This window comes from Cucurbita maxima, unplaced genomic scaffold (assembly GCF_002738345.1).
Source record: "Cucurbita maxima cultivar Rimu unplaced genomic scaffold, Cmax_1.0 Cma_Scf00021, whole genome shotgun sequence".
NCBI classification, from domain to species: domain Eukaryota; kingdom Viridiplantae; phylum Streptophyta; class Magnoliopsida; order Cucurbitales; family Cucurbitaceae; genus Cucurbita; species Cucurbita maxima.
Window position 1 is genome coordinate 2,041,448 of NW_019272037.1, and position 19,575 is coordinate 2,061,022.

Consider the following 19,575-nt stretch of genomic DNA (forward strand, 5'->3'; position numbering starts at 1 on the left):
CCCAAAAAAAAAAAAAAAAAAAAAAAAAAAAGAACACCTTCATGTCAAACTTTTGTGGGTAATTAATCAAAACAATGAACTCAACACTTAATTTCGATTATGAAGAATGAGTGTGTCTATATATATATATATAACCTGAAAGTAGTGGAGGAGAGGCCGTAGAGGGTGCCGGAGAGGGAGGGGAGGAGGACAACGGAGGAGGCGGAGCTGACATAGAAGCCGTCGGAGGGGAGGGAGGCTCAGACGTAGAAGGGTTGGAATCGGGAGAAGATTCCGGCGGCGGAGGCAGAGCAGGGGCAGAAGCAGGGGGTGTGGAAATAGCGTTAGAGGGGGAAACGCCGCCGTAAAAAGGATAAAGCTCGTAACGGATCATACAACTGGGAGACAAGACTCTACCACCCTTTTTACCGCTGCAACAACCAGGGTAATTTTGAAGAGCGCCTCTCAAGCATTTCCCACAATTAGAAGTGGACAAATCCCCTGTACACTGAGCCAGCGTGTAAACAATCGCGTCTTTGAAATTAGCTTCCTTGGTCGCAAATTTCAACGCCCCTTTCACGGAAGAAGCATTAGCAACCGTATGGTTCAACGCAGAGCCCACAATCCGATCAAACCCACTTTCATCCTCCTCAATCGCATTGTTATTAATCAAAATCAACGTCGGCTGTTCGGCCACGATGGAAAAGAAAGATTCATTGGAATATCGCAAAAAGCACTCGTCCAACCAAATAACCGCCTCTACACTACGAGGGCAGTAGCTCTGCGTGGAATTGGCAGTGGCCGTGGCCACGCACTGTCGGCAAGCGGTGGCGTTGAGATCCCCACGGCACTGGAAGTCGCCGTATACAGCGGTGGAATTAGGAGATTTCTGTCTGCCTACCGAAGAATTGTGATAGAAATTGTGAGAAGCATTGGAGGAGAGAGCGGAAGAGAGGATTTGAAGATTGGAAAGGTAGGTGGAGTTGGGTGAGAAGGTGGCGTTGGAGCAGTAACGGAAGGGGTCTCGATAAAACTCTGCGCTTCCATGGATGGGGAAGCTGATGAGGAAGGAAAGAAACACCACAAAACTCACCATCTTAACCAATTTTATTCCTTGCCTCTTCATTTTGCGTTAGTATTTAACAACTTCAAATCCCCAATTTTAATTTTACTTTTGTGTTTTTTTTTTTAATTTTAATAAAATAAAAAGAAAAATAAATAAATAATAATAGTACAGTTGGTGGGAAATAAATGGAGAGTTGTGGTCCCCACTTGAAGTCAACGAAGGGACAGGTCAAGTCAATGCTCAGGTCAACGTTCTTCCGGTTGAGTCTTTCTGCCCTTTTTCTACGATTCATTTATTAAAGAAAGAAAAGTAACGATAATTAAACCATAAATGCGGAATAATTGAGCTTATGTCCTTTAACTTCTCCTTTTCACATTAACATCCCCTAATGTTTAGGGTTTTTTTTTCCTGGTCACACATCTACTAATTTTAATAAATTGAGAAATATTATAATTTGAAAATATTAAGCTAAAAAAATTAAAGATTTAAATTGAGAAAATATGAAAGCAATAAAAATTAATATACATTAGAGTATAATTCAATGGTAATTGATATATACTATTGTAACAGCTCAAACCCACCACAAATAAATATTGTCAGCTTTAATTAGTTGTGTCGTCGTCAGCCTCACGATTTTAAAATACGTTTACTAGGGAGTTTTTACACCCTTATATGGAATGTTTCGTTACAAATGGTATCAGAGTCAAACACTAGCGACGTACCAGCGAGAATGTTGGCCCCTAAAGAAAGTGGATTGTGAGATCCCACATCGATTGGAGAAGGAAACGAAACATTCCTTATAAACGTATGAAAACCTCTCCTTAACCGACGTATTTTAAAATCATGAGATTGATAGGAATATGTAATGGGCAAAGCGACAATATTTGCTTAGACTTGGGTTGTTATAATTACAACGGTTGACAAATTTAAAATTTTATATTCGAATTTATTGTACTAAAAAAAAAGATGAGACATACTTCATCGTGGATGCAACTCTGAAACGGATACGTCATTGACAGACCACTGAACAAATTTATTGGTAGAAATATCACTGTTTTTAATATCAGTGTTCTTACTACGTAGGAAGAACGCTGGCTCTTCAGGCAATGGCATAGTGACTGAATTGCTACTAAGCATAAGAACAATGGACGTCATGGAAGGTCTTTGGCTAGGATCCTCTTGAACACACAATAACGCAATATGAATGCACTTAAGCACCTCATTTCTCGAGTAGCAATTTCTCAGAACTGGGTGCAATATTTCTAATGGTTGTTCGGTCTTCCACAATTTCCAAGCCTAATATAAGAACAAAAACAATAAACAATAAGGGGTTTGAGAGTTCGGTTTTGTAATGCATTATTTGCTACGTTAATTCAACGTCGACTTACATAGGTCAAAAGGTCTTCGGCAAGATCCGATAAATAAAAACTACTGTTCTTCTGACCACTTAAAATCTCCAACACCAAGACTCCAAAGCTATATACATCAGATTTCATGGAGAAAATTCCGTGCATTGCATACTCAGGAGACATATAACCACTGAAACACAAAAATTGTCAATAATGATCGTTTTAAGTAAGAGGAAGATTTAAGGTAAGAAGAAAAACTTACTAGGTACCGACGATTCTTTTTGTATTTACTTGACTTTCATCCACTTGAATAATTCTTGCCATACCAAAATCCGAAATTTTCGCGTTCATATATTCATCTAACAAGATGTTACTCGCTTTGAGATCACGGTGAATAATTCGGAGACGAGAATCTTCGTGTAGATACAACATTCCTCGAGCAATTCCATTAATGATCTTATATCGTTTCAACCAATCCAACCGTGTTTGTCTCTCCGAATCTACAGATTATGAACAATCAAATTGAAACAGAGTAAAGAAATCAAACAAACTGGAATATGAAAATGAAGTTGAAGAACGAACCAAATAAGAAAAAGTCGAGGCTTTTGTTGGGAATGTATTCATAGATGAGTATCTTTTCTTCACCCTCCAAGCAAAATCCCAATAGCCTTACAAGATTTCTGTGCTGAAGCTGAGCAACCAACAATACCTCATTCTTGAACTCCTCAGAACCTTGCAGAGACCCTCTTGATAGCCTTTTCACTGCTATTTCTTCTCCATTTTCAAATCTCCCCTGAAATTATAACATATATATCTAAAGGAATCACGTATCTTCACAATGGTATGATATCGTCCACTCAGCGAGACTCCCTCCCAACAATCCTTCCCTTGAACAAAGTATACTATAGAGCTTCCCTTAAGGTTTATAGAGCCCTCGAACAACCTCCTCACTTTAACCGAGACTCGACTCCTTTCTCTTGAGTACTCAAACACAGTACACCCTTTATTCGACACTTAAGGATTCTATTTACCTGACTAAATTAAGGGGATAGCTCTGATATCATGTTAGGAATTATAGATTTCCACACTAGTATGTTATTGTCCACTTTGAGCATAAGTTCTTGCAGTTTTGGTTTAGGCTTCACCAAAAGGCCTCGTACCAATGTACATGTATATACTTATAAATCTAGGATCATTCCCTAAACTAGTCCCTCCCAACCATCCTCGACAACTACTAACGGTGTTAAATGAAATTTGGTGGGTTTAAGTGGTTGGTACCTTGAACACAACTCCAAATCCGCCTTCTCCCAATTTGTTTTCCTCTGAAAACTTGTTGGTAGCTGAATCGATTGTTTTGAAATCAAATAGCAGAGACTCCACGGTGGTCATTTCATTAACAACTGCACAAATCATACCCAGAAATGGCTTCATATAATTTCAGAGATGAATTCCACAACTTGGATTAAAGAACAACACTTACCACTATCTTCCTTTACAGTAGAGTGTCTCTTCCTAGCTCTCTGGCGCAGGAAGCAACATCCCAGAACGAAGAGTAGGATGGATATGGTAATAGGAGCCACAATGGCCACAATTAACATCGTTGAGATTCTTCTTTTCCCTGTTCAACAAATTCATCATGTTTTTTCTTCACAAAACGAGTCCATCGGAAGGAAAATAGAACAGAGATTACCTGGTGTAGGAGGAGGAGGAGGAAGAGGCGGTGTTGGGGTGGTGTTATTGGGCGGGGTAGTCGCCGGTGGCGGCACTGAATTCGTCAGCGTTTGTTCGTAAAACATGTAAACTTCGTAGCGAACATAACAGCTGGGAAACAGAACTCTCCCACCTCGTTTATTACTGCAACAACTCGGAATACCATTGATAGCTTGGCGTAAGCATAGTTCGCAATCGGTATTGGACAAATCGCCGGTACACTGTGCTAGAGTGTGAAGGGGTAGATCTGATGTGAAATTAGCCTCCTGGGTTGCAAACAATTCGCCCACCGAGGCGTTAGCGGCTCGAGCCGCGGTGGCTCTCAACGTGGACATGACTAGTTGGTTGAATCGAGCCTTGTCGACGTCTATTTCATCAGTATTCAGTAACGACAAACTTGGATCTGTGGAAACGTCGGAAAAGAAAGGTTGGTCGGAGTAGCGGAATATGCATTCGTCGTACCAAGCCACAGCGCCGTTTCTCAGGGGACAGTACTTTTCGGCTACGTCTTTGATAGCGGTGGCTAAGAAAGATCGGCAGACGGAGTCGGAGACGTCTCCACGGCACTGGAAGAGGCCGTAAACAGCATCGTTTGGGGGTCGGCCGGCGGAGGTATTGAAGAATCTGTTGTTCGGTGGGGCGTTGGCGGAGAGATTTGAAAAGAGGAGATTGAGGTTGGAGTGATAGGTGCTGTTCTGAGTGAAATTTCCCGGCAAGCAACTCCGATATGGGTAAGGAACAGGGGTCTGAGCGTTCCCATGGATAAGGAAACAGAGGAGGAAGAGGAAAGTAACAAAATTGAGCATCGTGAAGAAGCAATTGAGTTTGGTTACGATTTGGGAAGAAATCGTGGAACTTATAACAACAAATTTGGAGAAAGAATCGGAAGAAGGCCAATAAGAAGTCAACTTCCAAATTGGAACAGAGTGAAGTCAATGTCGGAAATGGAAACAGAGGATGAGCCTTTTCATTTGGTTAATATACTGAATTATTATTATGATTAAGATTTATTTATTTATTTATTTATTTATTTATTTATTTATTTGGAAAATTGGCTTAGGAAAAGCGGTCAGAAATTGGGAGGAAAAAGAAGTTGGGGCAGTGTGGGGTCAGCATTGGGCAGGTATGAAAAATAAATGTGTATTAAAAATAAGGAAAATTGGATATTTTTATTTATCTCTCAAGTCAATTTAGCATCTTTGAATAAATAATAAATATTTGAATTATACTTAAATTTGTTGGTATTAAAAAAAGATAAATTTTATCAAATATTTCGTAATTTTTAATTGATTTTTAATTTGACTTTTAATCTTCCAGAATTCTTAATTTTATATTTATTATAATAAAAATACTTAATTGGGTTCTATTAGCATTCTTTGTAAAAAAAATTGATATGGGATAATATGGTTGTGTGACGTCCTAAGTCTACCACTAGCAGATATTACCCATTTTGGTCTGTTATGTTTCGACGTCAGTCTCACGATTTTAAAACTCGTCCTTTAAGTAGAGGTTTTCATATCTTTGTAAGAAATGTTTTGATCTCCTTTTCAATCGATGTGAGATCTCAATCCCTCCCCTCTTGTGGGCCTAGCGTCCTCGCTGACATAACTGCTTCATATTTGGCTTTTATACCATTTGCAACAGTTCGAGGCTACTGCTATTAGATATTGTCCGTTTGGGCTCGTTACATATTGTCATCAGCCTCATGGTTTTAAAACACGTCTTTTAGGGAGAGATTTTCACACCTTTTATAAGAAATGTTTCATTCTCCTCTCCAACCGATGTGAGATCTCACAATTAACCCCCTTGGAGGCCAGCGTCCTTGCTGGCTCACTGCTCGGTGTCACCCTAATACCATTTGTTGCCTGAGACCACCACTAGTAGATATTATTTGCTTTGGTCCGTTACGTATCGACATCAGCCTCACAATTTTAAAACGCGCCTTTTAGGAAGAAGTTTCTACACAATTATAAGAAATGTTTCGTTCTACTCTTCAACTGAGATCTTATGTATTGTTTTATTAGCATTGACTATTTGACACATGAAATAGTTATAATTACATTTCTTGACAAATTTAAATTTTTATATTGAAATTTGTTCTAAAAAAAGATCAAGACATACTTCATCATTGTCAAATCACTGGACAAACTTATTAGTAGAAAAATCACGTCTTAAATATCAATGTCCTTACTACGCATGAAGAGAACCGGCAATAGCAAAGTGATTGAATGGCTACTAAGCATAAGAACAATGGACGCCATGGAAGGTCTGCGGCTAGGATCCTCTTGAACACACAATAAAGCAATATGAATGCACCTAAGCACTTCATATCTCGAGTAGTTATTTCTCAGAATTGGGTCCAATATTTCTAATGGTGTTTCGGTCTTCCACAATTTCCAAGCCTAACATAAGAACAAAAACAATAAACAATAAGGGGTTTGAGAGTTTGGTTTTGTAATGCATCATTTGCAACGTTAATTCAACTTCGACTTACGTAGGTCAAAATGTTTTCGGTAAGATCTGACAAATAAAAACTACTGTTCTTTAGACCACTTAAAATCTCCAACACCAAGACCCCAAAGCTATACACATCAGATTTCATTGAGAAAATTCCGTGCATTAAATATTTAAGAGACATGTAACCACTAAAACACAAAAATTGTCAATAATGATCGTTCTAAGTAAGAGGAAGATTTAAGGTAAGAAGAAAAACTTGCAAGGTACCGACGACTCTATTTGTATTTCCTTGGGTTTGATCCTCTTGAATAATTCTTGTTAGATCAAAATCCGAAATTTTCGCGTTCATATATTCATCTAACAAGAAGTTACTCGCTTTAAGATTACGGTGAATAACTCGGAAACGAGAATCTTCGTGCAGGTACAACATTCCTCAAGCAATTCCATTATGATCTTATATCGTTTCAACCAATCCAACTGTGTTTTATGAACAATCATCAAACAAACTGGAAAGTGAAGGGGAATAACAAACCAAATAAGAAAAAGTCAAGGCTTTTGTTGGGAATGTATTCATGGATGAGTATCTTTTCTTCACCCTTCAAGCAAAATCCCAATAGCCTTACAAGATTTGTGTGTTGAAGCTGAAGCTGAGTAACCAACATAACCTCATTCTTGAACTCTTCATAATCTTGCAGAGACCCTCTTGATAGCCTTTTCACTGCTATCTCTTCTCCATTTTCAAGCCTCCCCTCAAATTATAACACATATATTCAAGTAACTACGGTGAATAATTACGGGTATCTATAATGGTACGATATTATTCACTTTAGCACAAGTTCTCATGGTTTTGCTTTGGGCTTTTTCAAAAGGCTTCGTACCATCGAGATGTATTCTGTAGATCATTCCCTAAATTAGCGATGGAAACCCTCAACGATGGGTACCTTGAAGACAACTCTAAATCCGCCTTCTCTCTTATTTAAGAAATATAGAATTGACTTGACTTCTTTTTATTATTATTATTTTTTAAATTGACTGAGAAGTCAGTTTCACCAATAAGATACGAATTACATAATAGACAATATAGTCAATATCTGTAGTGAATAAAAAAGAATATAATAAAAAATATATATAATTTGGTTCTCTTATTTATCAAACTTTTGGTTAAGATCAGAAAATTACTTTTAGTTTAGATCAGAAAATGTTGAATCTGAATTCCGCTCGGTCACACCAACAATTAATCGTAAAACTCAAAATCTATTTTATTGAAAATAATAATAATAATAATAATAATAAGAAAGAAAAAGCATTAAAATCATGAAAAGTAGACCGGGCACCTCACGTCCTTGGAAGAAGGCAAAATCAACCCATCACGGCCCACCGACACGTCACAATTAGCGTGCATACCATGGCGCTTACTATTCCAAGCGGATATTCTAAACCGGATGGTCGACGAAATCTCCAACCGGAAACCCACGGCCCCCTTAGACCGCTCTTTACTGAACTCCATCCACCGATGCCTGTCGACGTTCAACGTCTCTCCACTCAGCGCCGCCGTCAGCACCTTGGTAGTCTTCGGGCCTTCATAATACTCATCCAGCAGCGGCGTGGACCCGATTTTCTGGTTCTTATAATAAACCGAACCGACCATGGAATCGTAGTAGATCCCAATGTTAAGGTTGGAGTTTCGGGCCGTGACGTTGAAGACAATTTCGGGATTTTTGTAGCCGTTATCGAGGCCCAAACCCAAAACTGAAAAATGGTGAATGAAAAATCGGGGCCGGTGGGGTCGTAAACTAAGCCACAGAATAAACGTTATGATACCCACAATGAACAACAAGCCCAAGAAGACGGCGCATATGAGCTTGGAGACGCGCGTGGTTAGGCTGTCCTTGACACGCTGTGCGTAATAGCGCGGCGTGTGGTGGCGCTTGATTGGGCGCTCTTCTGGCGTCTTCGTCTCCGCCAATTGGGTGGGAGTGTTCATTTTGCAGGATCACAAAGGGCAACAAAATTTTCACTTTGTAGGTTGCCAGAGGAGAAGCATTGTGTGGGAGGTGGGTGCTCAAGTACTGAATTATATAAAGGGAATATGTTGGTTGGGGGAATTTCTATGAGGAAAGAAAAGAATAAAAAGATGGGTCTTTTTTTTCCCAAGAACAATGAAGCAATCGAGTTATTCTTGTCTGTTTATTTGAAAAAGTTGGCGTTTGATCTTTCTAGGAGTTGTGCAGGGATTGGAGAATGGTGTTTTTATTATTCAATCATTGATATTCTTTTCCCCCATTTGGGTTCTTGTATTATATTAATCAACATAGGGTTGTATTGTATTATCCAGCTGTGCTCTTTCCCTTCCTCAACTTTTTGTTGTATTCAAATGTTGTTTGGTTCGTTGGCCCATTAGGCCCATTAGTCCACTCTTAGTGGGCTGTACTTGGCCCAACTTCTAAACCGTAGAGATTTCGTTTACAAATAAAATTGGTAATGTCGAGCTTGAACAATTCTAAACCGTAGAATTGCAAAGAAATTTGGTAAATATAAAACTTAAAGTCAATAAAATATATTTATGAAATATTATAACTCTAAATTTTCATATATCTAAAATTTATAATCATCGAATAATAAATGAAATTTGATTTTTCTTTCCTATCATGCAAATAAATAAAAATAAAAAAGTGTAGCACTTGAAGTGGGGTGGCAAAAGGGCATTCATTTTCACTCAAAGTAGCTTGTGTGTGGCTTCAATATCAAGTAATCACACCCCACAAAAGAACATCAATTTGGTACCATTTCCAAGCCACCATAATCCCGCAACTTGGGTTCATCACTTCCACTTTTGGTAGAATGATTGAATTATAGAAACTTGTTCTGCTTTATCTTTATTTATTGACCGTTAAAATCATTAAAATGATGGGCATATAACTACGATTAACTAGTTTGAACCAAATCATTTACTTGTTCAACTTGACAAAGAGTTGAATTTAAGAATAGTGTTTTCTAAACAAAGAAAAGATTTGAAATAATAAGAATTGCTTAAGATCATTGTATAATCATTGATTTCTTCGTTCCTAATCCCAACATCAATTTTAATTCTTCACATTATCCAAACGCCTCTTAAAAGTCAAATCCCATGATAATGATTGAGCTCATCATGATTAAATTCATATGAGCTCGTTGTTCTACTTTAAATTACTTAATAATCCAATAAAAGTAAAGGAAATGAAGAGGATACGACGTCGTACGGTCCCAAATGCAAGAACAATATTAATATATATATATTATCTTTATTTTGCATTAACCAAATGTTCCTTTTAATTATCAGATATAATATGAGAAATTACAAATTTTATTTCAATAATTACATAAATATCAACTCTTTAATTATTATTATTATTTTTTTTTTTTTGGTGTCGCATTATTTATTCACATATATATTGAATCATATTTGTTAGGAAATTTAATTTACATCAAATATAGTATTGTGTGTGAAGCATACAAAACAAGTTTAATAAATTTTTCTTTTAATGTTATTAATGACGTACAAAATAATTGCAACATCCTAAGCCTACTCTTTCGTCCAAAAAAAAAAAAAAATCATTTAATAGCCAGAGAGAATGTCAGTTAATTGTCTAAATACCAGTTAAATTGTTTGTTTTGGCATTTTCATCATCAGTCTCACCGTTTTAAAATGATCTATTAGAGATAAGTTTTCACACCCTTATAAAGAATGTTCCGTTTCTCTCTTTTAATCGATGTGTGATCTCACAATTCACCCTTTTGCGAGCCAACATCCTTGCTAGCATACCACCCGATGTTTGGCTCTCATACCATTATCTATTAACACGAGGTGATCTTGAGCGGTTATAATAATAAATTGAAATATTTGTTAGTAATTAAGCTATTTATATATTTATGTAATAACTCAACTATTTGTAATTTGAGACCAAATCAAAATGTCTACTCATTTAAATTATTATTAAGCAATGAGTATATCTGAAGCCAGTTTAGAGTTTGAAATTCAAATTTTTTACGGAGAGTCTAACAATTAATATTCTCTCGATGACCTAAGATTCAATTTCTAATCATTTGAATGTTTACGTTAGATGGAAGTATTTAGTAATTTTTTAATATTGTTCGATCGTCTGGATCGACAACTACTAAATTTGAGATCCGAGAGGACGTTATAAATTTGTAATACAAGTCCAACAAACCATCGACCTTAAAAGATAAATTAAGAATGAAATGTCATTAGCGACCGAATGTCGATTGGATGGGATCTACACATTTCCTAGCCACTATCTCTCAAAATAAAACTTAGTTTAAACACGCAACCATTTCCTATCACCATCTTCATCATTATATATTTTAATACCTATCTTTATATTAAAATAAATCCATACAACATTAACAATGTCACGCTCATTTCTAACTATATTTTAAAATAAATAAAAAAACATCATTATCATATCATTAAATAAGAACATACATGTCTGCTAAAACAAATTAATAAGCTACTTAATTGAATTTGAATCTAATTAATCATTCTTAATCTTGTTTTGTGTGTGCGCGAGTGTTTGTCTATAAATCCCAAATTCGGCGCTTTCTTTCTTCCAACACACACTCACACATGATCGGATTCTGGGTTCCCTTTCGTTCGTTGTCTCTTTCACTTTGATTTTGTTTCTTTTTCGCCATTTCTCGACTGTATCAGAATTTTCAGCTTTGTCCAGAATCAAATTTTGCTGTTTCAGGTCAGTTCTTCATCTTGTTCTTCTTGTTCTTGTGGTTGAAGAAGATGGGGTTCTGCTTGTTTCAAGATTAAGAAAGAAAGAAAGATCATTATGTTTTTTTTACTTTTTGAAGGTTTCTCTGTGTTTTTCTATGGTGGTTCTCTTGAGGTTTGTGAAAAGGAATTTAATATAATTTGTTGAAACCAATAATTAGTTTTTTATTCCGTTCTTGTTTGTGGCTATTTTTTGTTTTATATCACGGGATTTGTTGATCTGTTTGTACCCAGAAACCAAATTTGATGTATAAATAAATAATTGCAGTTGTTTTGACTTATCTGTAAGTACCCATCTTTTATATGAAGCTTCGTGGTCGACCCCCCAAATTGCTCAATTCGGTGCGGAAGTTTTCACGAAGAACACGCCCTCTCTCTGTCTCTGTCTCTCTTTCTCTCACAATTCATTTACGAGAAAGTGATGGAAATTCCCAAATTGGTGAGTACTTTTTTCAGTTTTGTTATGATCTATTCTTCTTCCCCTGTTTTTTTTTTTTTTTTTTTCCCCACTGATTTGCTTTAATTTTCGTGTTAGAATTCGGCTGTTCTTCGGGAAGTTGATGAATTGGAAGAAACGAAAAATTCCCAGAAAATTTCAGTTTGTAATCAGCCAAACGGAGTGCATTACTCTGCAAATTCGGATAGCTTCGTCATCGATATGAATGGGTTCTCCAATGGCGGAACTAAAGAACCCAACACAAATCCCAGAATTACAGTACGTTTTTTCTTTGCAGTTTTTGTTAAGAATCTCGAATTCCGGTGAAAAATTGGTGAATCTTTTGTTGTGATTCTTACTTTTTTTTTTCAAAAAAAAAAAAATGAAAGTTGCAGAGAAATTTATCCCGAAAAGGGTCTCAGCGTGGCGGCGACAAGATGATTGCTAGCAATACTGCTCCTATGGATAGAGATTCATCATCTCCAACAGGTACCATCATCATCATCTTTGATAAAAATAGAAGATGATGAACAAAAAAAGGAAAAAAAAAGAAGTAATTTTGTTTTATATATTTGATTATAATACTATATATTATATTGAATGGCAGCACCAAACATTGAAATGAAATTAATATTAAAAAAAACAAATCAAGCCAGCAGTCCCTGATGTGCGCCAGTAGTGGGATCGAGCCAACCTGTATGAAATGGGCGATTCTGATTCATTCTACTGAACTTATTATATGTTTGAATAATGTTTTTGTTTACATATAATTGCATTTAATGTGCACGTTTGGTGGGGATTTTAAATTTTGGAGAAAATTTCTGGGATTTTGGTTAAATGTCAGTGACAATGTTTTTTTTAATCTTAACTCGACTCAGAATATTTCAACTTGTTTGAGCAGTTCATTTGAAAAACAGGGGAAAACAGAGTTTGAATTTTGGAAAATTGTGGGTCCCCTGAATTGTGCAATTTTCAGTTGCAGTTGGAGCTACCATGGCGGAAAAAGCAGGGGCGAAGGTGGCAGTGGCAGTGGCAGTGGGGTCACAGCAAGATCATTTGGGAGTTGCACAAGTTCATCATCAGATCACTATAACCACAGCGAACACGGCGGCGCCGGTTGAACGAGGCTTTCTTAGAAGAAACAGCTTCAGGAGGCCTTCATCTTCGTGGTTTTTGGACCCCAAGAAAGTTCTTCTCTTGTTTGCCACTGTGTAAGTTCTGTCCCTGTATGCATCAAACTTTGTTATTTCCAGGCTCTAAATGGTGTTGTGTTTGGTGCAGGTCGTGTATAGGGAGCATGATACTGATATACTTCACCTTGGCCATCGGAAAACCCGACACCGAGGAGCGGGGATTTGATTAATTATAACGGCTGGGAAAGGAAGAAGCAGAAGAACACACACAACAGAACACAGATATGAGAATGATTTGAAGATGTTTGTACAAAGAGATAGAATGATGGGAAAGACAAAAGTGCAGATTAAAAGCAAGAAGAACAGCAGGTTTTCTCATGGTTGGCACATTTACATTAATTTATTAGGAAAGGAAGAAAGTGACAAACTAGAATGTGACAAAGGAATGGAATCTTTTCCCTTTCTATCTTTTTGTTTTGTTTTGTTACAAAAATTGACAGATGAAAGAGTTCAGGTTCACTTGTGATTTGAAGCAGTGTGGTATCTGCTAAGATTAGTGGAGGGTTTGGTGGTGACTGATCTCATTTGGTTGCTCTTCAAATACTTTAAAGTTCTCCTTTTCCTCCAATATTCCTTGGTTTGATAGTGCCATTTCTTTGTATTCTGTGGCTTCCATGTGAGCAACAACAGTGGGCTACACTCCTACAAACACTAAGTGTATTTGAATGTCCTCAATGCATGCGTATTTCAATTTGTTCGACCCGTGTTTTTGTTTGATTCCTAGAGCAATACAATACTTTGGGGGGACCTATTGTGAGATCTTACGTCGGTTGGAGAGGGAAACGAAACATTTCTTAGAAGGGTGTGGAAACTTTTCCCTAGTAACGTGTATTAAAATCGTGAGGCTGATAGAATGGGCCAAAGCTGACAATATCTACTAGCGGTAGACTTAATCTGTTACAAATGGTATTAGAGACAGGTACTGACAAGTGTAAGATGACGCTAGGCCCCCCAAAGGGGTGGATTGTGAGATCTCACATCGGTTGGAGAGAGAAACAAAGGGTGTGAAAACCTCTTCCTAATATCCCTAATAGAAGGGTTTTAAAACCGTGAGCCTAAAACTTTGAGGCTGACGGTAATACGTAATGTGTTAAAGTGAACACTATCGAACTTGGGTTATTACATCTATCCTGGGTTATACCCATCTTTTTGCAACCCACACTCACACTTGAGGTTGGCCTAATGCTAATTGTTTTGTTTCGAAGCAAACCACGGGCCTCGTGAGAAAATGATCCCACAAACAAAGGTACAGAACTTCTCTTATTCTCATTTCAGGAAATGGTCTTACTCACTGGCATAATCAACTATTTCAAGTAAAACAAGTAGCGATGAACTTTGAAAATGGGAAGTGACTTAAGACCATGATTGTGGAAAGATGGAAATGCATTCAGTAAAGGTATTAAAGTTCTATGTCGAGACTAACAAGATTGAGCGACATCTTATTGAGCACTGATACCATCGTGCTTTCACGGCTTACAGCTTTAATGTCTCTAGTAGCGCTTTGATATTCTTGGCATCGAACACTTGTGCTTTCTATCGTGGTAAAGCCTCAATATGACGGCGGCAGTTTCTTCTATGGCCTTCCCTGTCACCTCTGCAAGCCAAGCAGATAAAACTACAGTCAATAACAAATGGCAGAACATTTCTATGTTTTGATCAACTTAATACCTATCACAGGCCATGTGGGGTTTTGAGCAAAAATCTTTCCAGCAAAATCCAGTTCCCTTCTAACAAAATCCATTTCTGAATAGGTACTTCTCATTTCATCACAAAATCCCAAACTCTTGGCTCTTGCTCTTCTTATTGTTTGCAACACAATCGGATTTATAGTCAAACCAAACACCTTTTCAGGGTCTGCTTCGAACAGGTTCTTTGGGAGTTTGATTCCCATTACGATTGGCACATTAGCCACTTTATACCCTTTTTGCGCAAGATAAATGGACAATGGCGTCTTCCCTGTTCGAGATACACCAGCAAGAACAATGTCAGCTTTGTTTAAGTTTTGAGGCAATGCACCATCGTCTTGTTTGATTGTAAACTCAATAGCTTCAATCCGACGAAAGTACTCGTCGGTAAGCGGGAGATTATTGCCAAAAGCCCCACGAGGAAGACCGGACGGTGAGACACCGAGATGCGATGCAACAACTTCTGTTAATGGCCCCAGTATGTCATTGGATTGAATGCCCCACAGTTTGCAAGCTTGCTTGGCAGATTCAGCCATGAATGGATCAGCTAAAGTATAAACAAGCATAGCGCCCTCTTTGGCTGCTTGTTTTACTATCTCCCGTAATCGCTCTACATCATCAACCTGCCATGTGTGTGTTTTGTTTGTAACGGCAAAAAATCAGTGCAAACTCAAAAGACTTAATCTAACGCCCTACCAGCTTCCTACAAAACCCTAATCATATATGAATTGGGAAAAGTTTAGAACGTCCGATTGCGAAACAAATTAGAATAAAAAGAGAAACAGCAAAATCGTTAAGAAGAAATCCAGAATTACCCCAGAGAACAAATGGGTGCTAACAGGGCAAACGCGATCTACCAAACAATGAGTGAATTGGCCCAAGGCGGCGGTGACGGAGTGCTCCACCGTCCATCCAGTGCCATCAGACACCATATAAATGGACTTCCCAACTGTTCTCTCCACATCATCGTCGCCATCTCTTCCTTTAAAGGCAGGTTCCGGTGGGGCTCTGTCAGTGGGCGAATCGGGAGAACGCAGCTCGACAGCCTGAGTAGTCCGATTGCTGTGGCGCTCCAATTTGTGCCCCGATCGTAAAGCACGAGCCCTAGACCAGCGATTCAATTGGGGGCTTCCCTTGGGTTTGCGAACCTGTGGCCCGGATTCGGAGGTTGATTGGTTGTTGATGATAGAATTGGAGAAGGGAGGTTGGTTTCTAGGTTTGGGAGTTGGGTAACTGGGCGTGTGAGGGGTGATGGACCAGCTGAAGGTGGAAGAAGCCATTCCAGTAATGGGGAAATTCAAATCATCGATAACTCAGCGGAGATTCAATGAAGACGATGATCGAAAGAAATTTCTGGAGGTTCTGTAAATGTTCCTCACAGCATGAAAACGGTCGATCAGTTCACAATTTGAAAATATCTTCCATCTTTGTTCATCACAAAAATATCTTCGCTCCCTTTTTTTGATCTTTCATTGCAGGGCCATACAAGAGCTGACCCAATCTGTTCTTGGACTCGTCGTTGTTGCATGCAAGCTTCAGCCATATGGCGCAGTAGAATGATTTTCCATGAAGCCCATCCAAGTCAAAAGGCCCAATCCAATGAGCCTTCCAAAGTTTTAAATTCTCCACTTTCCCTCGAAAATACATTTTAAATTTTAAATGATATCAGACTTTAAAATAATAATAATAATAATAAATATCTTTCAATTTCGATGGCAACTTAACTCAACTCTAATGAAACTCGATTTGATGATAAAGTCATTTGAACAACATTCGTCATATCTTCTCTAAAGTAAGATGATATATCTCGATGTATGTCACAAAACTATGATTACCAGTATCGATGTTACTTTATAACTTATTTATTTAAAAAGAAAACACATTTATTGTCTTTTTTTTGTCTTTTCGTCATAAGACAAATTTGGGTAACCCAATCTTGAAACCATGCTTCCGAACATCCTCTTGAACCTGATTCCTAAATTCCCTAAAGCTAAACCTTTTATAAACTCCAGGCTCGCATTTGCTTTTTATTACCGTCTCGCTCCAAGGACACAAGAAATAAGCTATTGAGAATCTCTCCAACTTCGAGTTCGTCACAACTCTATGTTCAACACTCTTGTAAACATCGTTGCTCCAAGCCTAGAGTTGATTAAGTTTAAAATTATTATAATTATTTCATTAATAAAATAATAATAATAATAATAATAATAATAAATATATTTGACCTGAAACAAGTCGCCGATGTTGATTATAAGAGCCTCGGGGTTGGGTTTAACGGCGATCCACTCACCGTCCTTGACCAACTCCAAGCCACCGACTTGGTCTTGGTGAAGAATGGTCAAAAAATCGCTGTCTGTGTGAGGCATGAGTCCGAATACCCGACCCGGAACCGAGCATGGCGGGTACCGGTTCATCCGGAGATAGCACGTGCTTGGCACACAATTGTCAACGAAGAATTTTGAGCTCCTCCCCAAATTCTCTCCCAAAATCTCCGCTAGCTCTTGCGCCAACCTCGAAACTTTCCCCGCGAATTCTTCCATTGTTGACCTGCTTAATGTTTAACAGCAGAATATAATTATTCGAAATTATTTAAATGTAATTTTCAACACTAAAATTTCCAATTTGTTTAAATAATTTGGAATAATGCATGGATTTGCATGTTTGGAAGGTACCTGAGATCATCGGAGCCGTTGGATCCAAGAATATCGGACAGAGAAATATGGAAGGCTTCCGACCAAGAGAGCTGGGTGAGAGAAGTGGCGGTGGGAGTTCCCCAACAGTAACTTCCGGCGGAGAAATTCAAGAACATGTCCTCCTTACTCTTACGCTCAAACGGCTGTTTAAAAAGCTCAATTTGTTTGGCTCTCATCTTACCCAAAACCTGACTCGAAACCCCATGATTCACAACTTGAAAGAAACCCCATTCCTGAGAAGCTCTGATTATATCGTTTTTGCACTGTTCCACTTCCCCCGCCTCCGCTCCGTCTCTCAAACGCCTCAAATCAACCACCGGAAGCTCCCATTCCTTCACCGCCACAGCGTCGCCTCCCCTATCCACCGCCGTTTCCGCCAAGAGACTCTTGTAAGCCTCGTGAAATGGTGGGTCCATAGCCACGTTGGCAGACTGATATAATTATCCGATAAAATTACGACGATTTAAAAGGAAAGCTTTGTTCTTTTTTTCTTTTCCTTGATGCTCTTGGCTTCTAATGTTTAGATTTATATAGAATATTTTCACCCTCCAAAATTAAGAAAAATAATATTTATTTTAACATATAGTCTGTACCTTCCAACCACCCATTTTATGTAAATAATATTATAATTAACCAAAGTTTGAATGCACATAAATTAAATTAATTTTGTGACAGGAAAATGAAAGAAGTCCAGGGGATCAGGTGCTGGAAGGAACGAGAAGAAGTACCCAGTGCATGTCAGTTTGCCATGAAATAAACAGGCCATGCCTGATATTACATGTGACTCTGCCTCAATCAATTTTTTTTTTTTTCGAAAAAAAAAAATTCAACTTATTTAATAAATTTGTGTATTTTGTATATATAATTAAAAATAATAAATTATTTTCACGTTTCTAAATTTTAGGCTTTATACGAAAAAGTGGGACTATTTTTAAAAAGGGATCCCACTAAATGATAAACTAATTATTTTGTGGCCACAGCCTTGATTTACGATCCAAAATAAATAAATAAATAAATATAATTTATTTCTTGAGATGACTAGGCGTAGGGCAAGGGCTTTTTAGTGATTGAACATCGTGACCAAATATCAAAATAACAACTTTTAATAGAAATATGCTTTTTTTTTTCTTTTTTTTTTTTTAATAATAATAATAAAAAATATATTTCACCCTTGTGTTGATGGGACGTGGCGGTAACATGGAAAATTACAGCAAATAAGGATAATAGATGACAGCGAGGTTGGTGTCTATCTTAGGAACCAAGGGATTTAAACTTAATTTTAATTACTAATTTATAAATGCAATAATAATTAAGGAAATGAATTATTAGAAAGAAAAGAAAAGAATTTGAATATAATATATAAAAAGAAAAGGGAATTATTTATTTAGATACTTGGAACTTTTCTGAAAAAACAAAGAGAGACAATTACAGTTAAATTATGAAGAGGTATATAATAAAAATATAAATAAAAAGAAACATAAGGTTCGCTGTGTGCCCATTCTTGTGTACAGACATAACAGCTCTTAACACAAAAGAGAGAACTTCAATCCCCCCACACACTCCCTATCCTTATTCTAACCCTTTTTGTAAAATATATTATCTAATTTTTCAATAATAATAATTATAAACCAATCAATTACCTGGTTTAACGTATGTATCATATTTGCGCTGGGTCGAATAGTGCGGCGAAAAGGCGAAAAGGGAGGGGGATGGGATATATAATTGGAGAGAGCGTGACAGAATAGGATGGGTGATGGTTAGTTATATAGGGAGGGGAGAATGGTTGGATGGAGAAGATAAGAGATGAAGGGGGAAATGAATGGACACAGAGGTTCAACGTAAACCCACGTCCCAATATGTGTTGACGCAACATGAACAGAATGAGCACGCACGCGGCTCGCGGAGGTATCATACAAAAATATTTTTAATTACTTTTACTCACCCAAATTCAATTTCATTTCATTTTACCTTTGACTTGGTTCAACATGCACCGTTTGATTTTTTTTTTTTTTTTTTTTTTTTAACATATTATATATATGATTGGTAATGGACCCGACTGACTCCACCGATTCATATTTGAAACATCATCCCCCTTTCATTCGATGTTTGTAATAATAATAATAATAATAATACGTGGCTGAATGTAGAATCACATGCATGCAGATGCAGGTTTCGAGTAATTTCTTTTTTTTTTTTTTTTTTTTTTTTTTTTTTTTTTTTTTTTTTT

At 37.4% G+C, this 19,575-nt stretch overlaps 6 protein-coding genes and 1 pseudogene across 10 annotated transcripts in view; 1 reads left to right on the top strand and 6 right to left on the bottom strand.

Annotated features, from left to right (window-relative positions):
• Positions 1 to 1,143, bottom strand: part of LOC111495460 (cysteine-rich receptor-like protein kinase 25) — a 1,979-nt gene extending 836 nt beyond the window's left edge. Inside the window, exon 1 of the mRNA XM_023145516.1 lies at positions 136 to 1,143. Coding sequence (XP_023001284.1) covers positions 136 to 1,105 — 970 coding nt within the window. The 5' untranslated portion in view covers positions 1,106 to 1,143. The remainder of the gene's footprint in view (positions 1 to 135) is intronic.
• An 823-nt stretch (positions 1,144 to 1,966) lies between these two features.
• Positions 1,967 to 5,035, bottom strand: LOC111495427 (cysteine-rich receptor-like protein kinase 10). The gene is made up of 7 exons (XM_023145470.1): positions 4,085 to 5,035; positions 3,875 to 4,012; positions 3,673 to 3,794; positions 2,977 to 3,187; positions 2,657 to 2,894; positions 2,434 to 2,584; positions 1,967 to 2,341 (listed from the first exon to the last, which is right to left on the bottom strand). The coding sequence occupies exons 1-7, from the start codon at positions 4,908 to 4,910 to the stop codon at positions 2,024 to 2,026; spliced, it is 2,004 nt and encodes a 667-aa protein (XP_023001238.1). The 5' UTR covers positions 4,911 to 5,035; the 3' UTR covers positions 1,967 to 2,023.
• Positions 5,036 to 6,275: 1,240 nt separating this feature from the next.
• LOC111495718 lies at positions 6,276 to 7,529 on the bottom strand (annotated as a pseudogene).
• Positions 7,530 to 7,724: 195 nt separating this feature from the next.
• Positions 7,725 to 8,616, bottom strand: LOC111495475 (NDR1/HIN1-like protein 26). Its single transcript, XM_023145535.1, has one exon. The coding sequence runs from the start codon at positions 8,543 to 8,545 to the stop codon at positions 7,874 to 7,876; it is 672 nt and encodes a 223-aa protein (XP_023001303.1). The 5' UTR covers positions 8,546 to 8,616; the 3' UTR covers positions 7,725 to 7,873.
• Positions 8,617 to 11,086: 2,470 nt separating this feature from the next.
• LOC111495477 lies at positions 11,087 to 13,672 on the top strand. 4 transcript variants are annotated; one of them, XM_023145540.1, is made up of 6 exons: positions 11,087 to 11,309; positions 11,651 to 11,780; positions 11,877 to 12,056; positions 12,173 to 12,266; positions 12,754 to 12,988; positions 13,059 to 13,672. In XM_023145540.1, exons 2-6 carry the CDS (start codon positions 11,763 to 11,765, stop codon positions 13,138 to 13,140), a joined length of 609 nt encoding a protein of 202 aa, XP_023001308.1. In that variant the 5' UTR covers positions 11,087 to 11,309; positions 11,651 to 11,762; the 3' UTR covers positions 13,141 to 13,672. The 4 variants fall into 4 exon arrangements, with proteins under 4 accessions (XP_023001308.1, XP_023001306.1, XP_023001307.1 ...); XM_023145538.1 differs by having other exon boundaries at positions 11,091 to 11,309; positions 11,610 to 11,780; positions 12,167 to 12,266; XM_023145539.1 differs by having other exon boundaries at positions 11,091 to 11,309; positions 11,631 to 11,780; positions 12,167 to 12,266.
• Positions 12,658 to 16,196, bottom strand: LOC111495454 (probable pyruvate, phosphate dikinase regulatory protein, chloroplastic). Of its 2 annotated transcripts, XR_002720303.1 has the most exons (4): positions 15,471 to 16,196; positions 14,639 to 15,278; positions 14,394 to 14,564; positions 12,658 to 13,001 (listed from the first exon to the last, which is right to left on the bottom strand). XR_002720303.1 is itself a non-coding variant. In XM_023145510.1 (3 exons), exons 1-3 carry the CDS (start codon positions 15,933 to 15,935, stop codon positions 14,461 to 14,463), a joined length of 1,209 nt encoding a protein of 402 aa, XP_023001278.1. In that variant the 5' UTR covers positions 15,936 to 16,195; the 3' UTR covers positions 14,220 to 14,460. The 2 variants fall into 2 exon arrangements, 1 of the variants encoding a protein (XP_023001278.1); XM_023145510.1 differs by lacking the exon at positions 12,658 to 13,001 and having other exon boundaries at positions 14,220 to 14,564; positions 15,471 to 16,195.
• A 242-nt stretch (positions 16,197 to 16,438) lies between these two features.
• On the bottom strand, positions 16,439 to 19,083 carry LOC111495461 (gibberellin 2-beta-dioxygenase 8). Its single transcript, XM_023145517.1, has 4 exons — positions 18,989 to 19,083; positions 17,328 to 17,779; positions 16,881 to 17,202; positions 16,439 to 16,794 (listed from the first exon to the last, which is right to left on the bottom strand). Exons 1-4 carry the CDS (start codon positions 19,007 to 19,009, stop codon positions 16,564 to 16,566), a joined length of 1,026 nt encoding a protein of 341 aa, XP_023001285.1. The 5' UTR covers positions 19,010 to 19,083; the 3' UTR covers positions 16,439 to 16,563.
• Between the last annotated feature and the right edge of the window lie 492 nt (positions 19,084 to 19,575).